This window comes from Panicum hallii, chromosome 9 (genome assembly GCF_002211085.1).
Source record: "Panicum hallii strain FIL2 chromosome 9, PHallii_v3.1, whole genome shotgun sequence".
Classification (NCBI taxonomy): domain Eukaryota; kingdom Viridiplantae; phylum Streptophyta; class Magnoliopsida; order Poales; family Poaceae; genus Panicum; species Panicum hallii.
This window is the reverse complement of record NC_038050.1, coordinates 62387470-62412591: the sequence shown is the minus strand read 5'-3', so window position 1 is coordinate 62412591 and position 25122 is coordinate 62387470. Positions and strand designations below refer to the sequence as shown.

General features: G+C 52.2%; 3 protein-coding genes across 6 annotated transcripts; all 3 read right to left on the bottom strand.

The window, feature by feature from the left end:
• Positions 1-2358: 2358 nt before the first annotated feature.
• Positions 2359-3832, bottom strand: LOC112876393 (desiccation-related protein PCC13-62-like). Its single transcript, XM_025940491.1, has 3 exons — positions 3373-3832; positions 3029-3254; positions 2359-2912 (listed from the first exon to the last, which is right to left on the bottom strand). The coding sequence occupies exons 1-3, from the start codon at positions 3780-3782 to the stop codon at positions 2535-2537; spliced, it is 1014 nt and encodes a 337-aa protein (XP_025796276.1). The 5' UTR covers positions 3783-3832; the 3' UTR covers positions 2359-2534.
• Positions 3833-8931: 5099 nt separating this feature from the next.
• On the bottom strand, positions 8932-11855 carry LOC112873927. 4 transcript variants are annotated; one of them, XM_025937032.1, is made up of 3 exons: positions 11475-11855; positions 10363-10431; positions 9415-10278 (listed from the first exon to the last, which is right to left on the bottom strand). In XM_025937032.1, the coding sequence occupies exons 1-3, from the start codon at positions 11556-11558 to the stop codon at positions 9937-9939; spliced, it is 495 nt and encodes a 164-aa protein (XP_025792817.1). In that variant the 5' UTR covers positions 11559-11855; the 3' UTR covers positions 9415-9936. The 4 variants fall into 4 exon arrangements, 2 of the variants coding, with proteins under 2 accessions (XP_025792817.1, XP_025792816.1); XR_003224855.1 differs by lacking the exons at positions 9415-10278; positions 10363-10431 and adding an exon at positions 8932-8980; XR_003224854.1 differs by having other exon boundaries at positions 9415-10531.
• A 2178-nt stretch (positions 11856-14033) lies between these two features.
• Positions 14034-15712, bottom strand: LOC112876467 (heavy metal-associated isoprenylated plant protein 35-like). Its single transcript, XM_025940587.1, has 3 exons — positions 15581-15712; positions 15393-15468; positions 14034-15291 (listed from the first exon to the last, which is right to left on the bottom strand). Exons 1-3 carry the CDS (start codon positions 15614-15616, stop codon positions 14390-14392), a joined length of 1014 nt encoding a protein of 337 aa, XP_025796372.1. The 5' UTR covers positions 15617-15712; the 3' UTR covers positions 14034-14389.
• Positions 15713-25122: the final 9410 nt, after the last annotated feature.

Here is a 25122-nt window from a genome sequence, read left to right as displayed (position 1 = left end):
TTACTCCAATGTCTCCTCCCAAATCTTCCAATATGAGGAGAGTTAGCCTATCCTAATACGACCGGTTTCCTCCTGTGTTTCTTTTTTCCCGATGTTTTCCCTCCCTGTCCGGAGCTGCGCCGCCGCCGCCGGGCATATGCCGCTGTCGAGGGTTCCCAACGGCCATCCCCACCGCCCGAGCACCTCTGCCCACAGGCGCAACCCGCCCCCGCCCCCCCCCCCCCCCCCCCCCCAACCCCTACGCTTCGTTTGAGGTGGGAGCAGCAGCCCACGCCACCACCGCCAGCGGCCTGGGCACGAGTAGCTGGGCGCCGCTGCTAGGCCTCGGTGGCGAGCGATGCGCCCTGTCCCGGTGGAGCAGCAGGCAGGCACGCACAGGCCCCCTCCAGCTGAGCCAAGGAATTGAGGGCCTGTTTAGTTACTTCCGCAAAAACGCAAAAAAGCTGTAAATGCAAAGATGCTAAAGGAATCTTATTAATTTGAAGTACTAAATGAAGTCTATTTACAAAACTTTTTTCATAGATGGGTTGTAAATCGCGAGACGAATCTAATGAGCCTATTTAATCCATGTTTTGCAACAGTGATGCTACAGTAAACATCCGCTAATTATTGCTTAATCATGGATTAATTAGCATCATTAGATTCGTCTCGTGATTTACAGCCCATCCATGCAAAAAGTTTTACAAATAGACTTCATTTAGTACTTCAAATTGGTAAGATTCCTTTGCAACAGTAAAATTTTGCGTTTTTGCAAAATGATCTAAACAGGCCCTGAATTGTTTTGCATTTGTTGGTGAGATTGCTTCTTGTACTGAAGAAACCAAGGTTACAGTTTCCTTTGGTTCGATGCTACAGTCTGAAATCATGTGTGCGAGGCCAATTTCACAATAAAATCTGCTATAAGATGCAAAATCTACAGTTCACTATTGCAGTATATATATGCTTACATGCTTGCAACGTAGATATAGGCTTTAAGTACATGAGAGCATTACTTTATGTATATTTTATTTGGATTATTAGATGCATTTGGACCATATGTTATGTTTGAATTCAAATTTAAATCTACATTTTAAATATATGGGTTTGAAATTTGATGAATTATGCGAGGCGTTGATATAATATTTTGAATTATTTGGATGTCAAAATAGAATATTCATAGTTTTCATGTACAAGAAATAGAGGAGAATTAATTATTGGGAAAGATTTATTGGGAGAAGCAACTTCCCCAATAACTGTTATTGGGAGACTACAGGAGAATCTCTATAAAAATGCAAACGGTTAGAGCATCTTCAGCAGGCCCCCAAATAAACTATCCCAATAACCATCTAATGGGAATGTCCTAATAATTATTTTATGATTATTGGGAGAGTTGCTTTTGCAGTTCTTAATAATCTCATCCTAAGCTTCAACTCTTCCTCTATTTGGGGAGAGTTAGGGTGGATTATTGGTTTGTCCCAATAATTATTGGAAAATGAAGATATAAAGGAATCTGCTGGAGCACAATTTTTACGCAACCTCTTCCAATATGCTCTTCCAATACGTAGTTGGATTAGGGAATAGGAATCTGCTGGAGATGCTCTTAGCTGCCGTTCCCGACTGTTATTGTTGCAGGTTCATTTGGTTGTGCAAGATAAGACTCTGAATCTGAGATGGTATGCTATATTTACTGGGGAAAATTGATAGTAATTGTTGTACCCGAAAAGTAATCCACTAAAGTCAAGATGTACCTAAGAGGTTACTTGTTGCATCTGAAAAGTAATCCACTAAACATTTGTACACAAAAGGAATAACGTTCTGCGCACCTTATACTCGATTTGTCATGTGGATTGCGATGGAATTGCAACCAAACTTTCGTCATTCTGGATTATGCCAGTGCTAGGTGGAAGGTAGATAGGGCATTTATCATTAGATTCTCGTTTATTCAGAGTTCAGAACAGTTTGTCCTTCAAAAAAAAAAAGAGTTCATACCAGTTTGTCAAAATTTCTTCAGTACACAGTACTAGACAGTTGTGACTAATCTTTTGTGAGTTTGATATCTTACAGGTTGCATATGTTGCCTCTACATCATCATTTCATCCCTGAGACGGGGTGCCGATCCCTGAGTCTAATCGCCAGAGCTGCCGACAGCTCGAACGTTCACAACGCCTTGGTGAACTATGCCCATTCTACTTTGGTGTTTATGCCCGTTAGCTGGCTGCCTCTCTTCGTTACACACTGAACAACACAAATAAGTCGCATGTCTGTACATAATCATGCAGCAATATTTTGCAACTTTTGCAAGTTCAACAAGCCGTATCGGGTTGCAGCATTCTAGATCTTATTCGGTTATTCCTGCAATTATTTCGAGATGGGCATAAATAGTGCAACATAACTTCAACTTCAATTACAATTCACATATACACCACCACCAACGCAAATTAATCGCACACCACTCAAGTCCACTTAGATTAAAATTAACTCGTCAATCATAAGCACCAAGAAGCTACCAAAAGGCTGGCAGCTCAGAGCTTTGTCAGCAACATGAGTGTGGTTTACTATTTGCCAAGAAACGACCTGGCGATCCTTCCGTTGGCTCCCTCCGGGTAGAACCCGCCGGGCATGTGCTCATCGCCGGTGCGGTAGAGGATCCTGAGCAGCTCGGCGGGCGTCCGGGCGTAGGAGAGCGAGTCCCTGTCGGCGGAGAGCACGTTGGTGCAGATGGCGCCCTCGGCGCCGAGCTCGCGGGGCACCGTGAGCCCCTCGTCCTTCACCCCGCACCGCCCCAGCCGGTTGCGCAGCGCCGACACGCGGTCCGTGAACTCGGCCACCGTGATGTTCCCGTACGGCGGCACGACCTCGCCGAGGCGCTCGAAGAGGAGCCCCCGGAACACCGCGTCCTGCTGCGCCTCCACCCCCAGCAGACCAGCTAGAAGCTGCACACATTGCCCGCGCGATGTTTTTATCGATCATAGATGTGCGTTCTTGAAAGAAAAAAAATGCTCGTAGAGATGTGACGGATCATGGAATGTGTTCTTCAGACGATGGTCACCTTCTTCGTCTCGTAGCCGTCGATGATGGGGTTGGTGCCGACGTAGCCGTTGAGGCCGAGGTAGGGGACCACGTAGGAGGCGAGCAGGAAGTTGAGGCTGTTGATGTAGGGGTCGAAGGGAGGGTTCAGATGGTACCCAAACGCCTCGTCCATGATCCTAGCGAAGTTGTGGGCGCTGAGGTCTATCAATGGCCGAGGAATCCCGCCGACCGTGCGCTGGATAGCCCTGCAACGAAAGCAATACATCTTCAGCTACTACTTGCAACTTCCTCGTATACTATAAGGCTATAAACGAAGGTGCAGTACGGTGCTTTATGCCGTTAAATCGGGTCCTCCTCACCAACCTGATGTGGCCAACTTCTTGGAGGCCAAACTCGGCGACGATGCGCCATGTCACCTGGTCGAGGTTGGCCTTCCTGGCGCCGACCGGCGGCGGGCCGCCCAGCGCCAGCTTCGGCGCGATCTCGTCGAGCCCCACGCCGTACGCCGCGTGCAGGAAGAACTCGGCCTCGGTGTACTCCAGGTTCAGCGCGAACTGCACCGGGTCGACGTCGTAGGGGAACACGGCCACCGGGATGTGCGGCGCTGGCGGCTGGCACGACGGCTGGCCGTAGTCGGAGGACGTGGCCGCCGCTGGTGGCCACTCCGGAGGACAGGTCGGGTTGACGGGGTGACCGCCGGGCAATGCCTCACTGCAAGACGATAGTTGCAGGAGCAGTACGAGCATGAACGAAGCGGAAGCACAATATGCCATGGTCTAGCTGAAGCTTCAGCAATGTCTGGGGATAAACGCTAACGGTATGTTGCTTACCAGATATATAGTGGGAAGCATAACGTCGAGCCATCTGGCAGCTACTCTTCTCTTCTTTTCCTGAAGGCCGACGCGAGCAGCTAGCTACCGTTCTCGGCAGTGATTGTTGCCAAGATTTTCTGATCCTGCAAGATAAGACTGCGATATATGCAGCTAAAATTGGATACTTGTACCTGAGAAGCAAGCCGTCCAAGTCCAAATGTGATTAATTGTTGAAACAACTTTCTGCAAAGAGAGCTTGAAATTTGATTGCCCTGGCTCCATCCTCAACCGACACATCAGCTTCTTCTCGGATGCACTGCTCCACACGCAAGCTATAGCTGTGCCATGGCCAGGTGGAAGGTAGATAGGGCCTTCATTGTCGTTTCTTCAAGATTCAGACCTGTTTGTCAAATTCCCTGACGATGATGGCTAGGTAAGTGGCTTTGGTTGGGCTTTTTGCACATGATTTTGTTTTTGCAAAAGCTAAAAGCTAACCAAAGGGCTTAAAGGCTCAGGTGCTTTAGTTTAAAAGCAGCTTTCACCTAGTACAAATGCAAAAGCACCTCCTCCTCTGCTTTCGGTGGCTTTTAGGGTAAAAAATTACCCACCTACCACTGATTATAAAAAAAGTTCGTTTTATCCACCTTCCGCCCCCATCCTCCCCCCACCCCCCCCCCCCCCCGTCTCCCGCCCCCCGCTCCCCCCCTCCCCCGCCGCCGCCCGGCCCGACCGCCCCGCCGCCGCCCCACCTGGATCCGGCGCCGCGCCGCCCCGCCCCCCGCTCCCCGCCCGCCCAGCGCCATGCGACGCCGCCCGCCCAGCGCCGCGCGACGCCGCTCGGCCCGGCTGCTGCCCCGACGCCGCCCGCCGCCCGCCTAGCGCCGCCCGATGCCGCTCGGCCCGGCTGCCCCCCGACGCCGCCCGCCCCGACGCCGCGCCACCCAGCGCTGCCCAATGCCGCCCGGCCCGGCTGTCGCCCCGACGCCGCCCATATGGATGAAAAACTTAGAAAATTTAATGTTTTTCTTTCCAAAAGATAAATTCACATGCGAAATAGTAAACATATTATGTTTGTACGAGTATTTTGGTTTATATACAGTCCCACAAACTTTCAGGGTATTACAGGTATTTCACCCACAGCATACAGTTTCCCACAGCTCATAGCTGCTCTAACCAAACGGTCTTCTGCTTTTTCCACAGCAGATTTTTCACAGCCCACAGCTCACAGTAGCTTTTCCAAAAGGCACAGCCCAACCAAACACACACATAGATTATATGGTGTCTTCCCATATATGTATCATCATGTTAAGTGGTAGCTCCTCCAGATTGGCACCAATGCATTACCTAACCTCCAGGACGGTCCGGATGGTGAAATTGATCAGTTGCTGCCAAATGTCCCGAGAATGCATGCTTTCCTTATTTTGAAGTCTCCCATTGAGATCTCCATTTCCTATATTGGATTTCTTGAGTTATATGGCAACCGTGTCTGTAGTTCCAGCCACATGCATCGGCTAACTTGAGAACTGAATTTGCACGCGCAACTAACACGAACTAGACTCATCAGGAGGTCCACTTTGCAAGATATGTCAAACAGGCGAAGTGCTGCACTTTACTAGCTGAAACAGTTCACAAATGTATTCATGATATGCTTATACAGTAATAATTTCATTTTTTCCACTCTCTAGCCATGCATGTTGCACAGCTTTAGATGCGTCCAGAAAAAATAAGCAGGAGAGGAAATAAATGCTTGCACTTTATAATTGGAAAGAAATCATTAAATTTCTGTTTGCAAATGCAAATCACTCTGTGCAATTATATGGTCTAGTCACCTAGGCAAGTCAAATTTCAATATAGCTTCTGTTAGGTAAAGAAAGAAATATGATACACACAAACTCCATATGAACTTTAGTGGGTAATAATGTACCCATCTTGATGTAAAAGTTTTGCAATGCTAGCCACTAAGATAGTCAACACACTCGCTAAACTTGTCTATCCATGAAATGAACGCCAAACAGAGTTTTGATTCTAATTTGCATCTGTAAAAGTGAGATGAAAAAAAATGATGTACTACATTTCCATTATATATTATCATCTGAAATTGCTAACCAAATTAGATTTTCTCTTGCGTACAATGGCCAATGATTTGCAGAACTTTGAGTTCAATGAATTGTTAGTAAACCCACCAAAAATCACTTAGCAGATATGTCCCTTAAAGAAAAAAGTGTGCAAACTTCTAATATGGTTATCCTAATATTAGCACAAATACATTGATGACTATCACGCTAACCAGCTACTCAACCGAGACCTAAGCATCCCAGTGTTCTGTAAGTGGTAGCTCCTCCAGGTTGGCACAAATGCCATACCTAAACCTCCTTGGACAGTCTAGACAGTGAGAATCATCGGTTGTTGTCAAGATATCCTGAGAATGCAAGCTTTCTTATCTAAAGTATCCCATTGGGTTCGCCATTTCCTTTATTGGATTTCTTGAGTAATCTGACAACCATGTTTTCAGTAAGTTGAGAACCTAATTTGCACGTAATTTAACACGCGCTAACTTGAGAACCTAATTTGCACACAATTTAACACGAACTAGGATCTCATCACGAGGTCCACTTTTCAAGATACATGAAACAATTTAACTGTAAGTTCTATTAGGCACAGAAAGGAATACGATACACACAAACTCCATATGAACCTTAATGGGTAATGTACCAATTTTCACGTACAAGTTTTGGAATGCTAGCCAACACACTTGCTAAACTTGTCGTTCCGTGAAATGAACCACATATAGAGTATTAGTTCTAATTTTCGTAAGAAAAAGAGAGATGAACTGAAAGTAATATATTACATGTCCACCATATATTATCATCTTAAAAGTGCTAACCAAGTTATTATTATTATTATTATTATTATTATTATTGGCATACAATGGCCAGATCTTAGCAGATCTTTGAGTTCAATGAATTATTGCTAACACACACAAAAAAAAACTTAGCATATATATGTCCCTGAAAGAAAAAAAATTGTTGGAAATTTGTAATATGAGTATCCTAATATTACCACAAACACATTGATGGCTATCACGCTAATCAGCTTCTCAGCTAAGACCTAAGCATCCCAGTGGTCTGTAACTGATCGCAGGCATAAGTAGTTATAGGGACAGCATGACAATGACTGTGACTTCAAGTGCGAGTAGTAACTGAATTTCCACTCTTAAAATAATGAAGCACATGCACTTTGAAAAATCCTTTTCGCGTGCGTTTTTCCTCGTTCAATGCTGCCATTTACCAGATTCATGATTCAGCTAAGCTGCCAGAGGAACCAGAAGGAATGCAGCCGATTCAGCAACCATTCTTCTAAACTCTGAATCTCCGACCCAATCAGTGGACCGGGCTCAACCCGATCATGGAACAAGTTAATTAAGATGCGTGTGCCAGCAGTCCAGGAAGAAATTGGAGAGCTGCAAACCCTGCCTAAACCATAATCAAGGGAAACACGACCAGAAAGCGAACGAAAAACTCACGGTTGCGGGGCGCGGGAGGCTCCGCTGCGCAATGCGTTTGGGATGCGGCCGCGTCGACCAAGGGATAGCCGGCGAGGAGGACGACAGCGACGAGCGTGCTTGCACAGGCAGGGTGTCCACATCAACGAGAAAGCTAGTCGTTGAGGCGGCGGTCGGAGCGGGATTTGAAGTGGCAAATAGGGGGGAAGGACGGAAGGTGTTGAGACGGTAGTGCTTTCCCCACGCGTACCTCCGTCGGCGCCGGTGGCCAGGCCATGGTCGTCGGCAGCGGAGGCGGCCGCCGCAACATGCCGCTCGTCGAGGCCGTCCTTAGGCGAATCGTGGCCGTCTGAGCTCAAACGAACGGTTCAGAAAGAAGAGTACGGCTGGCGTGGGCTGACCTGTCGACGGCCTTGGATGGGCTGGATCGCGGGGCTGGGCAAACAAGGCCGCCGGTGTAATTGCTTACTTGGGCTACAATGTTGCAGTCCGGACGAGCCAGAGCGATAGAGTGAGCCCATAACAAAACTGGGCTACTGCTTCCGTTTTCCGTCCGTTAGAAGAAGGAAGAGGAGAAGAAATGGGCTACCCGGAACGCCCCGAGAAGGGAGGGGAGGAGAGGGCCGCGACCTCCGGCGATCTTGTTCATCGTCTCGGCAACGCAAAAGCGACGGAAAAATTATTGCAGGCTGCGCGAAACCGTGATCGAGAAACGCATCCACTCTGCTTCCGGATGCCAGGTTCTCGGAAACGGACAGCGTTTCCCACCGCACCGGACCAGGTCACAGGCGCGGCGGCGCTTCGTCGTCGGCCTGACCTGATGCGTGCACTGTCACTGAGGCTGAGCTGCCTGATGAGGGGAACGGAACGAAAGAGCAACACTCAACCGCGCGTTCAATGCGACGAGACGGACGCATCGCGAGCCGCCGCCGGCGGCGGCGCGGCGTGGTCCTCCGGGGACGCGAATTATTGCGAATTATTGGGGGCTGCGGAGGAAATGCGGCGACGACGACGGCCCGGCTTCGATTGGCGCCGCGCGCGACATATCTTCTCGTGGCGCTTGCCAAAGTATCTCTCGGTCTGCGGTCGAGATTTTTTTTTTTTTAACCGGAGAATGGTCTGAAAGATCTCCAACAAGAGAGTGTGACGCTGCTAATCATTTCGCGTGAGGTCTTGCTGAGGACAGAGAACAGAGTGTACCTGGGCACATATTTAGGGTTGGCATGCCTGCATCAGTAATTCTCCGAAGTAGGACATGTCATAGCAGCCTCAGTAATACTACAGTAAGTCAGTAGTACATGCATCATTAACGGGAATTTTTTTGTCGGCAAATTACCAGCTGAAATAAAAGCCGCTGGTTCACAACTTCACATGCCGGAAGAGACGACGCAGGCGCATGATTCACATGCAGAGCTAAGAGCCGTACAGACACGGCGGCCCAGCATCAGCGCACAAATGTACTGCCCTGCCTAACCCGTGACCTGATGCTGGCAGAACTTTCACCTGCAGCTCCCGCCAGTACTCCAGACAGCACGCACAGCCATCGCTTTCTCCACGCCTGGTTTTGAAATTTCTCCCGAGATCAGCTCAAATCCTGACCCCCCCCCCCCCCCCCACTTCGCAACCTTTTCCAAGACCGAACGCACGCGGGGGCTTCCTGCAGGCACGAAGTCCCATTGAAAAATACGAATCTTTTTTTTTCAACATGCCCCAGTTGAAAATTTTGGGTCATTCAACCGTCCACTGGCACAAAAATACTCCAAAATCAAAACACACCGGTCTACTCCTAATCTGCCCATGAGCGCATGACACCGATGCCAGGCTTAGCATAATGCACAGCCTGTTCGTTCTGCGCCAAGAAACCTTGCCCCCCGTTGGTGAACTCGGTGTTAACTACATTATCTCCCCGGCAAACACCGCAGTAAGATACACGAGACGCCGCGCTCGCCGGGCCCAGGCGTCCGGCACGTCAACAACGCCGCCGCCGCCGGCCGCCGGCGGTTTGCGGCTGGAAAGGTCGGCGGCTCTCGCCACCCGGGAAGAAGCTTCTACCCCCGGCCGGCCTGCTGCCCAGCCATGGTCGCGTCGCTGACGTTGACCTGTGCGTGCGTGCGTTCGCGCGTGCGCTGAGCCGTGCACGCAACAAGCAGTGCCCACGACCGGCCGGGGCCGCCGGCGGCCCGGCCTTGCCGAAGTAGGGCCGTGCCCTTGCATCAGGATGCACCGAGTGATCGTCGTCGTTCTCGCTGCCAAACCCGGGTCTAGTTTACTCGAAAGCCACCATCTTTCCCGTCTCTGATCTTGCTTCTAGGCTAAGCCTACTACTCCCTGGGACAACACGATGGTCGGGCTCAGGAACCGAGGGCCCTCGCCGGCCGATGGGCCAACGCGCGGGGCGACGCCCATGCCCGGCAAGATCTCTCTTTTCCCGAAAGCGCCTTTCCAGAATTGTTAAGGTAGCAAGGTTGAAGACGACGGCTTGCTAGCTAGCGGCACGTCCTGCTTTGGACGCCTACGCGGCTCCATGTCAGCACCGTGGCCGTTTGCAGCGCAAAGTCGCCACCTATCTGCCACTCTTCCTCGTTCTGGAATGTGCGTGCCCATCCGTCCGATTCAGCGCTGAAAGAATCTCCCTCGCCTACCAAAAGCTTCCCGGCTCTCCAGCCTGTGCCGAGCTCGCGAGCTCCGTTTTTTTATTCGGAGCTCATGGGTTAGGTGGTTTAGAAAATTGTTTCGGAGGTTTATGGAACAGAACTTCAGCAATTTACTATCAGTTTCTTCAGAAAATTTGCTCGTGAAGTTGAGACAGCATGCATTGTTTCCAGCAAGGACTGTGTATCCAGTCAAATAAAAGCCAGATAAGGTGGATGATGCTGACAGAAATGTGTCGGTGAGAATACACAGTGGCTTAGAAATAGCAACACTGTCAGTGTCTCTGACTTCCAAACTCTTTCCCTGAATAACCACAGTTTCAGACAATTTAGTAAAACCTAGCCGTGGAATCCTGAACATCACTGCATCAGCAGCAGCTACCCTCACCTTAAATTCTTTGAAATGCACACACGGCCTGATCAGCACGAGGCGCAAGTACGCAGGTGGAGTACTCATCTGTTCAGTAGTGCCGAGCCATCAAATGGACAGGGAAAATGCAGCCCGACCATTCGTGCAAAGGCCCCAGTGTTTTCCCCTTAACCACAAGTTTCCTTTCCTGAAATGACACAAAGTTCTCTGCACACGCATTCTCGACCGCCTAATCAGCCTGAAAACTACACTCATTGCCGATTGGTGCGGTGTTCTCAACATCACTAACAATTTTATGAAGGAAACATCACTGACAATTCAGAAAGCAGGACAGCGAAGAATCAAACTACGAGTGGCGTACTGAGGAATGAACAATTCATCGCATGGTAAAGGCAGGCAAAAAAAAATCGAGCCTGCGCAAGGCGATTGCGGCTCGCGACCGGGACGCCACGGGCAATTTTAGGTCATGGGGGGAGATTGAGATGTTACAAGCTTTGGAGGAATTGCAAATCTCGCTTTAGTGTACGAAAAAGTTTTCCCGGATAGGTACCGGTATACACTTTGGTAGGGACCAATTGGTTGAGTACATGGCAAACCATGCATGCATTCTGGCCATTCTGTCCCTACGCACTAGTTTCTGCTGTTGGTGTTTCTCTTGATGGGCACTAGACCAGCGCACATTCTGAAACGAGGTGGTTTTCATGTTTGGTCAGCAGCAGCTGTTCATCTGATACGGATTTCAGGTCATATTTTGAGTGTTCTTTGTGGTTACATCCGGGAGAAGATTACTCGAGCCCTATCTGAAAAAGATCACGAAAGGCGAAGATGGTTCGACGTATCTAGAGAAAGATTTTGCTCTAATGGGATAGCATGGGCTTGATGATGTTCAAGTGCTTTAGCCCGGCTTGAAATTTAACTTTCTACAGTAGCTTACAGCTACCTAACATGCATAAACCTTGACTAAATGGTTACGCAGGCGGTGAAAAGGGTGTGTGCCATCTAACAGCTATGTAGTGAATAGCAGTTAGACCACGCTGAAATTGCCAACGGAACCCCATTACCCTATCATGCAAACAGCAAAGTGAATCGAGCTGCAGCACGAGAGACCCAATGGCTGACTCAAAAGTTACCTTTTGATGCAGGTCCAGCGTGTGATGCCGGTGGTTTGCAGCATCTACCGGCAGCACGCAGTACCACGAAAAGAAGCCGACCATATTGCTTCCGTAGATACTCTTCTCTGCGCATCACCCTTGTATCTAGTAAGATTAGTTGCAGCGTAGACCTGCCATGATAGTTAACCGAAAGCTCGACCGGAATCAGAACCTCACCGGTCACCAAGAAAAAAAAAATTGCCATGGAACTTTACGTTGCTAAAGCCAAAGTGCCGGAACAGACTGCCCATGACTGGCGAAACCTCCAAGGCTCCACGAGATCTCTGGCGATCTTGGGCGAATTCGACCTGAGCCGGACGCGTTTGGGGCCTCATGGCCGGGCCCGCTCGTCCCGAGGAATCCGACGCCGCCGCTCCCACCGGCGACAGAGACCGAGGGCGTGGCGGCCACCGCGGGAGGATCCCAAATTCCCAGCCGGTGGATCCGCGCCGGCGGCGGCCCACGCTGAAACTGTGTGAATTCGAGGGATTTTTCTCTCGGAAAAACGGAAAGAAAAAGATCGGAGCCAACATCCATCGTGCCGGGAGCTATTGCACCAACCACATCCTATCCCCTTCTCCAGCGCCCACTTCCCCTGCTCCCCCCCGGAATCAAGGTTTCGTCCAGCACCGGCGTGGCGTGTCAACGGAAATGCTGTCGCTGTTGGTGCTGAATCAGTGGTGCGTGCACAACGCACAGAAAAGAGAATCAGACGGCGGCTCTCAAAATGGCCAAATGCGAGTGTGCGCAGTGGAAATCTGGCATTGGCATGTACGGCTAAGGGCCAAACTTTACACGTAGGTGCGTCCTCTCAGAGACATTGAGGGTGGGGTATTCGGTTTAAGCTTTTCGATGAATTGATCGGTGCATGTAACTTAAGATTAAGATTAAGATCGGTGTCGAAGCGGTCATCAGCCAGGCATTTTTTCCAACACTGGCACATTGTTAGGTACGAGTGCTCAGCACTTGGCACCTGCTGGCACGAGCACTGATATTCCTTCCTTCCTGAAACTTTGTCCTGTAGGAGCTTGTTTCGATATCAGTTCGAGAAAACATTCGGCCAAATCAGCGAGGCAGCGAAACCGCCGAATCTTGTGCTGTTCGGTGCATGGCACCCCATGTGCCGCCTCTGTCGCACCGAAAGGAAACGAACAGCGCAGCAGTTTTATCAGGTACAGTTACAACCAAACACTAATCACAGGCCTTAAGCCCCACGCACGCCCCTGTTAGAAGTTAGGACAAACATCAACATGTGTCCCGTGCTGGATTGAATAGCAGTCGCAGAGTCGTCAAGCGAATAGTGGTTGCGTTCCACATAGACTGAGGCCAACCACAACCAGCCCACAGGGCAGGGGAGCCCAGCCAAGCCAGCGGTGCTTTTGAGTCATTGACAGGCACAAACAAACCACCAGAGCCAGAGCTGTGACCTCATCTACCTAAGCACATCTCCCTTCCATCCATTGCCTCATTAACAACCAAGTGCCCAATTAACAACCAAGCACCAGTTTTAGCAGAGGCCACTGATTCTCTACTAATACGATATCTGGTACAGCCCGTGGGGCCCGCTCCCCACTGATTTGCCCTCCACTCTGCTCTCATCATGCTCCTCAACCCACGATAATTATTTGATTAGATTTCGAGGGGGGGTGCGATTAGCGACCGGGCACTTATTTAATCATGTGATCAGCCTGGCCGAGGCACGCCGTGGCGAATCATTAGCATGTGGGCAAGCCCCCACCTGGTGTATTCAAAGGCCTTCGGACAAACCGGCCAGCTTGGCCTGGCCCTGGGAGGAGGGCTCCAACGTTAAAACTCATCACGCGAAAATTAATCATCATTATCGTGCTCGCGTCATGGATCAGCGGAAAGGCGGAGGGTTGGCATCACCCGATTAAATTATCGCGCGTGGCAGAGGGCCCCGGCTCGCGTCACGTCGCCTCTCGTGACGTGCCGGTCGCTTAATTAGCGCATAAGGGTTACGGCTTGCGACTTACGACTACTACGGGTGCTTGGAGAGGAGGGGTTGCCCCGGGAAATTCCTCGTGCTCTTATCCACGCTTGCATGAGACGTTACATGCTTGATTCCTAATAGAATATTCAAAGACGATCAAGCTCGTGGTTAAGGATGCAAACGGGTATCCAATAATATTTTCAGATCAACTAATTAATTACCACGGCACGTGACTCTAGTTCATTTCTCTTCCCAAATTATTATTTATACAGAACACCATTCTAACTCATTTTATCAACTTTTTGGATCGACCCAATGATCTAAAATATATATAGTCTGCATCCCTGCTCGAGATGGGCATGCTCCTTCGTAGCTCGTACTACCCTCAATCTAGAGAGGAGCTGCGTATTTTTGCCCTTTTCAGAAAGGGAAATGGAATTTGGAAACAGACCACAACACACAGGGCTTCTAAAAATCTCCGGCTCACGGCGGGTCCAAGCCTGATGTCTCAAACTGACGAGCAGGATCAGCAGGAATATTCTCTGGAGAAGAAGGGTTTGCATTTCTCTCTCTATATAAAACTATTATTAGATTAGTAATATGATCTGTCATGGTATGTATTGTGGTAGCTCATACAAAACTCTTGCTAGTATAGCCGGCACAGACGCAGTGGAAATTAGCTACAAGTAAAGGCGTACGTATCTCATTACAATTTACATGCTCTAATTACTTGATTAGAACAGTAAAAAGGATAATAAAGAAAATGGGAGGCTCTGTCATGGAGAGAGGTTTGACCTCCTTGTGGAAGAGAGTAATACAGGCTACTCTACCTACAACCACAGAGAGGTCTCTATTGGGGTTGCGGTGCCGCCTCCCCCAACTACTTGCCAGGCCACGCCACGGAACGGAACCGGCAAAGCCCGGCACGGCGGCCGGCGAACGCTCACATGACGCTGCAGGAGTTGGGGTTCTCGTCGTCGAAGATGCGGTACGAGTCCTGCATCGGCGGCGGCGACGCGTGCATCCCGGGCGGGCTGTAGTAGTCCTGGTGGTACGGCTCCGGCGCCGCGTGCGCGTACGGGAGGTACAGGTACGACGGCGACCACTGCCGCATTGGCTGCGGCTGCGGCTGCGGCTGGTGCGCGGAGTACGCCTGCTGCGGCTGCGGCGCGAAGTACGACACGCTCGCGCTCGGCTGCGCCGCGTGGTAGCTCAGCACCGGCTGCGGCGCCGGCGCGTAGTAGGGGTGGCGGTAGTCCTCCTCGTACGCGTGCTTGGGCGCCGGCGGTGGTGGCGCGGACAGGGACCTCTCCGACGTCACGGCGACGGGCTCCGGCTTGCCGGCGTCCTTGGGCTTGTCGCTCTTCTTCGGCTCGTCCTCGTTCTTGGTACCAGCGGCGGCGGCGGCGGCTTCCTTCGACTCTTCCTTTGCCGGCTCTGCGCCCTTGGCCTTGGGCTCAGCTGCCTCGCTGTCGCCGCCGTCCTTCTTCGCCTCCAATTTCTCCTCCGCCTTCTTCTCCGTGCCGGCGGCCTCCTGCTCAGGCTGCTTCTTCTCGGCGCTCTCGGCCTGCGGCTCCTTCACCGCCTCCTCCGGCTTCTTGTCCACCGCTTTCGCAGCATCATCCTTGCCGCCTTCACCGGCTGGCTGCGCTGGGGGAGCCGGCAGGGCCTCCGGCGCCGGCGCCGGAGCAGGCGCGGCCTCGGTCTTGTTGGCGGGCGGGTGGCACTGCCAAGGCACCCCCTTCTTGCCGGACTTGTGCAGCCTCTGGACGAGCGTGTTGGCGTCCACGGTGCCCGTCACCGTCACCTTGTGCTGCGCGGCGTCCACCGTCACGTTCTGCACACCTGAAACCAAAATCGCAAACCGAGACCACCGCGATTCAGCAAAAACGCCCCGAAATGCAAGCAAATCAGGACATCATCTAGCCAGCTATCTAGGCACGCACCTTCGACGCTCTTGAGAACCTTCCGGACCTTCTTCTTGCAGCCATGGCAGTGGATGGACACCCTCAGCACCACCGTCTGCAAAGAACGAAGCACGAATAAAGAGGTTAGCATTCCGCTAGCAACCAAATTGGCACCTCATATGAGACCAAAGAGCAGGAGAGAAGAAAGGCATGGTCGCGGTGCTCACCTGAACGGCAGGGGCCGCCGCAGCTCCCGTCGCCATGGGGAGTGCTCACCTGAACTGCTCAGGCTGCTCTGCTCGGCTGCTCGGGGAGCAGAGGAACTCGGCTTTGTGGCTTTGGGGCCGTTGGGAGGGGAGGGAGGCGGCAACCGGGGTGCCCATCTTATAGTCGGATGAGGAAGAGACGGGGCCAAATGTACAGGGTCACTGACACGGTGGGCCCGCCGGTTCAAATGGGTGTTCAACTGCAATGCTATGAGCTTAGGGACAGGCGGTTGTTAAGCGGGCCTCCGGTTAGCCGCCGGGCTGCGGGCTCGACGGTCCAACACTTCAACCCGGACTGTAGACTAACCGTGGAGAAGGCCAGTCAGGGGAATGGGGAACAATAAACCGGGTTCATACTTTCAACATGATGAAATGATCTTCTTTTTGAGATTACTAGAAGGCTCAGTTCATCACATTAGGATGGGTATAGGTAATAGGTTGATGCAGGATCTACTCTAGTATAGACTTGATTAACTACATCTGTTTGACCTCAAAGACAGTGGATATGACAAAATCAAGAAATGATATGCAGCTCCAATTGTGCGCGGAGCATGTTTTTCGAATGCGTATGTTGTCAACTTTTATCGTTCAAGGTCATTGCCTATGTCCTCGATTGTTGATTTTGCAAGTACCTTGATGCTAACTAATGTTGCATGACTACTTGCAACGTTGCCCAAAAGAGGCAAGGAAAATTTTACCAAATTTCAAATAAAATTTCATCTACAACTTATACTTGGCATGTTGCTGTTTCGGCAAGGATTTTATTATGCATGTTATTTAGGTTAGGTCGGCTCAACCAAACAAACCATTCAAGCACAATGTTTTCATCGCCAAGAATAATTTAGGTTTGTTCATTTATCATCTTTGTATAAGTTCAAACAAAGAATGATTTTGTTCTTTCATCGTCTTGAAAAATACCTCCTCTTAAATTAAATGTAGGAACAAGCTATCGCAGTACGCCAAAACCATAACCAAAGCACTATCGTTTATATTATTCCTCACATAACGCTTCTCCCTCTCCACAACATTACAAATGATCCCCACACCGTTATTTTACCCTCCAATTGATCTCCTAAAATAATAAAATCTAGCAACAATATTACAAATGTATTTAATAAATTTATTACTCTTCCTTGTTATGTGGTAAACTTTGGAGTTACTTCGCGAGGTGCATGTCCAAAATATTTCTTAAATTCGAATTCACTTTCAACACAAGCTGAAAAAAATGCAAAGATAATGCTAATGATGCTCTTGTATGCCCAGTGTCATGGTTCACATTTTTTTTGGCGGTGACAAAAAGGGTTTTTTCTTTTAAACGAACCGGCAGGAGAGCTGCGTGTATTAAAAAAAAGACAAAAGCCCGAAAAAAATGAGTTTAAGTAAGAGAAAAAAACCGACGAGTTCCAATAGAACCCATCAACTCGTCATCAAAGTTTAAATAAGATGAGTTTAAGTAAAATATTTCAGGTATATTGATCATGTGGCACACGATTGGCTTTTATGCATAAACTAAGTTACCTATGAACAATCATTTATAAGAAAAACTATAGGGCTGTTTGCTTTGTGGCCTAGGACGCCGCACCGTGCCTAAGGTGCGGCGGCCGATTCGGCCGCCACACCTGCGGCGCGGCGTGGCGCTGTAGGCGAGAAACCAAACAGCCATTATATATATATATATATATATATATATATATATATATATATATATATATATATATATATATCTTCTCTCCCACCGTGCTCTAATCCATTCCGGGGCGTCGTCTTTCGTCTGTGCTCCACTCCACTCGAGGGCTCCACCGCATAATACACACGGCACCGGGGCCCTACCATGCAGTACGGCAGTAGAGTCGCGCAACTGCATCAGCGCTGGTGCGCGGGGACCCCGCTGTCCATGTTGGGCAGGACGAACGAGGCTGACGCCATCGCCACAAATGCGAGGAGCGATGGCAACGGATGATGATGGCGCGCTGGACTGCACTCTCGGCGCCTCGCCTCGCCCGGCGAGCGAGCACCAGCATTGCAGCGGCTCCACTCCACTGCGATCCGAGCTCAGCTCGACCTCGATGGGGAGCTTGGAAAGCCCCCATTATTGCCGCCTTTTCTTGGCCCCCGCGCGCTATCTCGATAAGGCTCGAGCTCAACTGCTCAAGTGCCCAGCATTCAGCAATGCCCCGCTCAGGCAACTGTGCAACAAGGCAGCAGGAGATAGGAAAAGGGGAGATTGGCAGGCAGGCGGATCAGGATCAGGATAGCTCGCCGCCCGCCTTTCCCTCGCCACTGGGTCCTGCGTGGATCGGGTTGGCGTTCTCGGCCACGGCTGCAGGCTGCTCCAGAAGAGAGCTCGTTTCACAGCCGCTAGTTTTTCCCCATCGCAGCATCGCTGGAAACCCTCGTCGGGTAAAACGGGTTGTCCGTTCCTTCCTTTTTTTTCCTGGCCTGGCCTTGCCTGGCTCGACGACGACGACGACGTGTCGCGCCGCGCCGCGCCCGCTGTGTAATTGCGATGCCTGCGTACTTGTCTGCAGCGCCCGTCAGCCGCGCAACTTGCAGCTCGCTGCTCGTCGTCTCGTGGCTCCCGCGATGGGCATGTGTGTGTACGTCTCTGGGAACCGGCGTGGCGTGCGTTTGTTTAATTCTCCCGTTCGTCGGAGGAGTTTCGCATTGGTTTTTGTCAGGGATCGGAGGCCGGCTTTGAGTGCGACGAAAGCAAGGCCCGGCTCGGCTCGCTCGGCTTTGGCCGCGCGCGCCAGCGGAAGCGGCCTGTGGACGCACGGGGTTAGAGGTTTGGCTCGTCGCGGCGCGGGGGCGGGGGCGGGCAGCGGAGGCAGCGGCGGGCACGCCTCTCCCTCTTGGACGGCCTCCTCGTCGCGGCGCGCATTGATGAGGACGATCCGCCGCTGGCATGTTGGTGGTTGCTGCCATCCAGGAGCAGTAGTACCACTGTAGCCTGCTGGAGCAATGCTTGACTAGCTAGCTAGCTAGCTACAGAGAGAAGTGCCGGCGGTTCAGGCGAGGGTGAACTACGGCAATCGCTCGCCGGATGCGTCGTGGCCGGGTAAAACGCAGAGACGCAGGACCACATGGGACTGGATCGGAGGACGGGTCAGGCACTCAGGCGGCGTACGTGGCGCTTTATCGCGACGTCCGTCGTCAAGCGCTAGGAACAGTGGACGAGCGTGCTACGTGCCGTGGGCAGGGCCATTGGGTCCGGGCCTCGACGCCTCGAAGATCGTCGGCCATGTGCAGCGTGATCACCGGCGGCATGGAAGAGACGGCGGAAGCAGGCCGGCAGTGGGGCGGCGGTGCTGGAATCCGTCAGCTCGCTAAGCCACCGATCGGTCGGGCGTCGGTGGCCGGGTACGGGGAATCGGCGGAAACGACGGCCGTGCGCGTGTGGACGCGGACACGCAGCGGAGGACAAGTAGTGATGGCACGCCCGGGCACCCGCCGCAGGCCGCGCGCGCCATGCATGCATCTGCTGCGGCGGCGGCCGCCTCGAACGAGACTTTGTGACGGTCCCGAGGCCGCAGACGGGAGCGGGTTGGGGTTTGGCGCCGGCGATCGGCCAGACAGGGCAGGATCATCGGAGCTGCGTGCCGTCGCCGACGACCGCGCTCACCTTCGTCGGCACACGGGGTGGTTCGTGCATTATTCCTTGTGCCTGGACGTAATTACCGGCCTCAGTAAAACTTCCACCGGTTGTGTAGCAATTGTGCCTGTACTATAGGCCAATTACTAGCTGACGAGGCTGTTGCCTGTTTGTAGTGAGTTTGCACTCTTCGAAACCGCCAGGCTACTCCTACTCGTAGAAACTGTGGCCGGGATAACGTTACAGGTTGCACTCCCCTTTCGTCATGCATGAGCTCTGCGACGAGGGCGAGAGGCGCCGGAAGCGGCGACGGGGCGAGACAGGCACCACCGAATGTAGATACTCCTACGTCGTACTGCAGCGTACTCCCGTCCAGAGCGTCGCATCCTCGCATACGTTCGGGCCGGCCGGGCGGTTGCCTGAGATTCGTCCGGTCCACTCCGGCCCGTCCGGCCTTGCAAAAAAAAAAAAAGGACATCGGTGGAGACCGCCGCCTTCCGGCCGGCCGGGCGGCCTGCGGGGAATTCCGTCGCCGCCGTGGCTCCGTGCCTCGAGTGCCTGCACGCATGCTGGCGACGCTATATAGTCGTCGTGCGACTGCCGAATGCCATGCGAAGGCTTGGGCGCCATGTGGGGCTTCGAGGCCGTTGGCCGCGTCAGTGCCGCATCACCGCCACACCCGTACAGCGGTGCCATCATGGGCCAGCGCCTGTGTGCCGCCTCCCGCCTTGACTTCCTTTCCTCATACGAGAGAGATACGGCGTCTCTTGCTATGTCGTCTGATGGCTGACGCTGCCATGCTGCCCAGAGCAAAGTAATAAAAACAAGAATTAAAAAGAAAAGGAAAGGAAAAACTTGGTCTAACTCGTAAATGGTGCTGGGCATGCGGGGTTTCAGGGCCCGTCGACACTGTTGGATCCGGAACACACGGGCCGGATCCAATTAGCTCTGTCATACTTCTGAAGAAGACACCGACCTGCTTCATCGATCATGCATCATGCCTCCTGCACGTCGCTGAAGCTATCTCAACTCCGAGAGCAGGAGCGATCGCCGGCAGCCAGGTGCCAGCCCCGCCTGTAAGCACGACGGCGCACTTACGCAACCTTCGGCACCACGGAATTTCAATCTTGTCCGTTATTGTCGCCAACACCATCGATATTTCCATGCATCCTAATAATCTGGAGTACTATCCTTTCGGGTGGTGGTGATCCCTCTAATCGATAAAATCTATTCTTGCTGTTCTAAATTACAATTCATTTTGACTTTTCTAACTTTTTTAGATACATATATTTTACTATGCACTTAGATATACTTTATATCTAGCGAAAATTATATATTAAAAAATTTAAAACGAACTGTAGGTCTAGCAAAAACTATATATTAAAAAATTTAAAACGAACTGTAGTTTAAAATTGAAGGAGTAGTCAGCATCAATCGACCGGCCGGCGGACAGGCCAAGCTAAGGCGGCAAGGCGCGACAAGCATGAAGCGTACAACCATGGCCGCTAGCGCTGCTGGCTGACACGAATCGACGTCACGGCATTTGCATTTAGCAGCTCTAGAGTAGAGGAAGAAAGACGAGATTATTGGTCGCCACAGATCCCGGCGTCCGACGCTACCGGCCAGCGCTGCACAATGCCCGCTCGCCTCCAGCCGGGTCGCCGGAAAGATATTAGCGGTGGTGGCCCGTGGCTGACTTCCTCCGGTTTCCCGTGGCCACAGGCCAGGCGGATAGCCACGGTGCTGGTGCTGGCAGCGTTCGCGTTCGGGATTCGCCCGGCGTTCTCGTCCGCACGTGGTGTGGTGTGTGTCGCCGCGGACCGGGATAACATCGTTAGACAGGTCGTGGTGGTGGGACTTTCCTACCGCAGAGTGCGTGCGGCCGCGGCGACAGGCGACACGGGACGGACGACCCCACCGGCCGGCGGCGACGGCGGGGCGTACGTGCTCCCGGTAGGTGTTCTCGTGACCGTGCGCGTAGTAGGCGGCTGCATGCAGCAGCTCGGCAGGAACTGCGGGCACCCGCCCCGCCACCGTTCAACCTTTGCGACCCCTGCCGGAAGGAACTCCGCAGCCGGCGGCGGCCGGGACTCCAACGACCTGTCCTCTGCCTCTGCGTGCATGGCGGCCGCATACATTGCGGGATGCGGTTTCCGCACGCCACGCGAAGGCTCGTGGGTGTCGCCACGTCGACGCCGCATCATCGCCATACCGATGATGCAGCAGGGCGGCATGGGCGGCACTGCCGGCCTTCTCTTGACTTCCCAGCATCATACTCATACGTCTGGGGTTCTCTTTCCTGATTTCCTCTGATGTTGAATCATTGGTGCTATGTAGTGCCGACTCTGTATAGAATTTTGAGGCTCGTCTTAAACAACGTTCGATCCGAAACCTACGGTCTAGATCTAGCTCACTCGTCAGAATTTCTTTCTCTGCCTTCCTCCATCAGCTAGCCATGCTTAACTTAAATGAATATGGTTACATAATTGATGGCCACCATTGTCGGAGCTCGAGGCCCGTACGCAACCGGAGGCAACGGCAACACTTTGCATTGCCGCGTCCAACTCCAACACCATCATGATCGATCGATTGGTCTCGATGCTAATCATTTTCCTCTTCCCTCTTTCTTGCGACAAGATCGATCCCAATCCAACCCTAATCTAATCAGCAGGCACCTGCGGAAATCGACCGGCCGTTAGCTGCTAGCACGCCAAGACATGGCGACACCGTGACGCGATGGCTCATGGCCGCAACTGTTTCGCCTTCCACGGGGACGTCAGGGCAGCGAGACGGCCGCGCCTGGATCTAGAAAAAGGAGGAGATCGCTCGCCACGCGCCACGAATTGCGGCCATTGACGCTAGCTAGTGCCCATCTGCTCAAGCAGCAGGGCCTGCCTGACTATTACTTCTCGTAGATTCATATAGAACTTTTGATGATATAGAAGAGAAAGGGGAACGAGAGAGTATGGGATGGTTGTTTTGCGAAACAACCGCTTCATACGCTAAAATTAAAAGCTATAAGACTGCTTACTTATCATTATACGATACGAGTTGTTATCATGCTATTTATAATATTTTCTTTTTTCATTTCACAACTTAAGAGATATGATACTACTATAAAAAAAAATAATAATATATTGCAGAGGCTATCAGTTCAGTCATCTTAAAATGACGTATCATTACACGAGACCGTCGGACGGCTCCTAATATACTCGCCCTCAGCCCCGGCTTTTGGTCCAGTCGTGACGGCTGTGGCTCTGTTTCAGTGGCGGCGGGCGTCACAGCTGATGGAAGCATTAGAGATCGTGTGGTTTTCTCGTACGAAAAGAGTTACTATAGCGTTGGACTCGTGAGTCGTTGAGGAGAGACCTAAACCAAATTGGACGGAGATCGGGCTGATCATCAGCACCGTCACCTCGTCCTTTTCCTCTTCGTTTTCTTCTCCTTTTTCTGATTTCTTTGGCGCGCGCTGCTTCCCGAAAGCCTTCTCTGAAGAATGATTGTTAGGCGAAAAGGGATCGGTCGAGTTGACCAGGATCAGATTAGGACTGGACCTCCCCCCATTTGTCCCTGCCGGCCGCTTTTGGCGACACATGTATCTCGTTGATCTCACTTGCTCTTTGGGATAAGCAATCAGGCGCGCTAACAGCAGGGTCTACGTGCCTTAGGGTTTGGCAAGAAAAAGATTATCAATTTGTGTATCATTGCGCCGCGCGGGGTGGGAAGGGAAACCCAGACGCTGCAGCCGTGGTGGCTCTGATCTGAACACCGCCTGCCCTGTGGCTTTCGTCAGGTATTGTTTCTTTCATCTGCACTGCACGGCACCTGATGAGATTTGATTGTGTCCTACTCTGCTAACTGCTGATCCGCTAGCCTAGCTATTGGTTACTGGTAGCTCGTTAGCACGCTGTTGGACGGCAGTTTTTTTCTTGGCCCGTAGATCGTGTCACTTCATGTCCCCATCCGAAAATCGTGCAACTTCCACTAGCTTCATCAGAGGTGAGTGAGGGTGACAAAATGCAAACAGAGAACTGGACTGTAGTCCCAAGCAAGCGCAGCAGTACGATCGATCATGACGGTTATTTAGTACGATCTGGCTCTTGATGGCCCTGACGAGACGAGCAGTGTATCATTTCCTATGCTATGCTTTTTTTTTTCATTTTCCACACAGGCTAGCTACACCCATAGAAACGGCGTTTCACTCGGTCGACCAAGTGAGCGCGAGTTTGCAAATTGTTGGCGGCAAGATTTGCCGTTTTAATAGGCACTAATCACTAGTCACTAGGGTAGCGGGAGGAGGCTAGGAGGGGTTGCCGGGTCCTCTCAGGAGGAGTCAGGAGTCCCGGGGCACAGACCACGGAGGGAAGGCACGTAGATGTAATGTAGAAGAAGAACTAGCCCGGCAGTTGAAGACTTGAAAGGGGCAGCGAGACGGCGCGCCGGCAACGGGAAAGACGGCGGACAACCTGCTACTGTTTACCCAAATATGAAGTAGCCACTTGGTGTATATTAGCACCACATTTTAGAGGATATTTTATAGACCGCGTTGTTTGTACCCTGTTCGTGTGGTGCGTAGCTAATCGGGAAAAAGAAACGAAACAGGCTCACACAGATGTCGCATTGCCGGCGTCCAGCTTTTGAATGCAACAAACAAAGAGGAGAAACCCAGTGGCAATGCGACATCGCCGGTGACGAGCAACTTCATCCGAGCATGCTACAGCTGTACACCGGAAAGTGCTCGAGCCGCAACAGAGTTCAGTAGGAACCAAACTCTGAACTCTCCGGGAAGAAAATGAAAAGCTAGCTGGGTTACGTACCCAGTGGTTGGTGCACGTCCGCCACGGTACACCGCCGCACGCAGCCCGACTCCTGAGTCCTGACTGAACAGCCGCCGGTGCGGGAAGGCTAGCAGGTAGATGTCAGGGCTCACGCCGGGAGGCGTGATGTGCCGGCGCTTTTGTGCCGGCGCTTTCTCCGCGGCGGGCGGGACGGAGGGACGATCGGAGATGACCGCGCGGCGCGCCTAACCGAACCGACGGTCTGCCGGGTGCGTGCGTCCCCCCGCGTCACGTCCTTCGCCGGCGCCGCGCGCGACGGGGAGGAGCGCCCGGCCCGTTTCCGGGCGCGCCACGTGCTCCCTTTCGCCGGGGCGCGGCGTCGGTCTCGCCCTCCACGGGGGGCGCGGGAGGAGGGGGGAGGACGAGAGAGGACGTGCGCCGAAGCCCCACCTGCTCGTGGGCGGGGCGGGGGGTGGGTGGTGGGGGAGGGGGCACGCACGACGTTCTATTCGCTCTGTCTGTTCTGCGCCCCCGTTTGGGCTGAGCCCTTGCGTGGCCAAGCCCGTTCTAAAAGGCGCTGCAGGCTTCGTTTCCCTTACCCGTTGTGGGTCCAGCGTGCGGCCCATTAGTCCCAACACAGCAAACACGCGCCATTGCTCCTCCCTCATTAGCCTGGTCAGGCTCGGCCTATTTGTTAATTGTTGTTGCCGGGTCCCCCGGCCCACGGCGTCCGTGAACCCCATCGCTCTTCCTCACACACACAATCGATGGCTATACACAGCGGTGTATGTACGTACAGTACACTGTACGCGATCCGTTGGTCCCAGATGCTCTACTGTCCATGAGCCTTGAGCCCCCAGACTTTTTATGCTACCGTACCGACAGGCGCAATCAAGTCACCCATACACAGAGACATCACTATCAGTCCGATCCATCGCAGTGTGCGTATCTTCAGACTTGCAGTTCTCGGCATTTTTCCAGAACAGCTATCAGTCGTCGACTCGCCGTGATGGCTTGGCTGTTTGCAGACACTGAAATGTATTAATATAACTAGCTTATGCACCGTAATTAGTTCAGAATAATCCGTGGCTGGTAACTAGAACTTACATTCCGAACTAGAGCCTGTCAGCCTG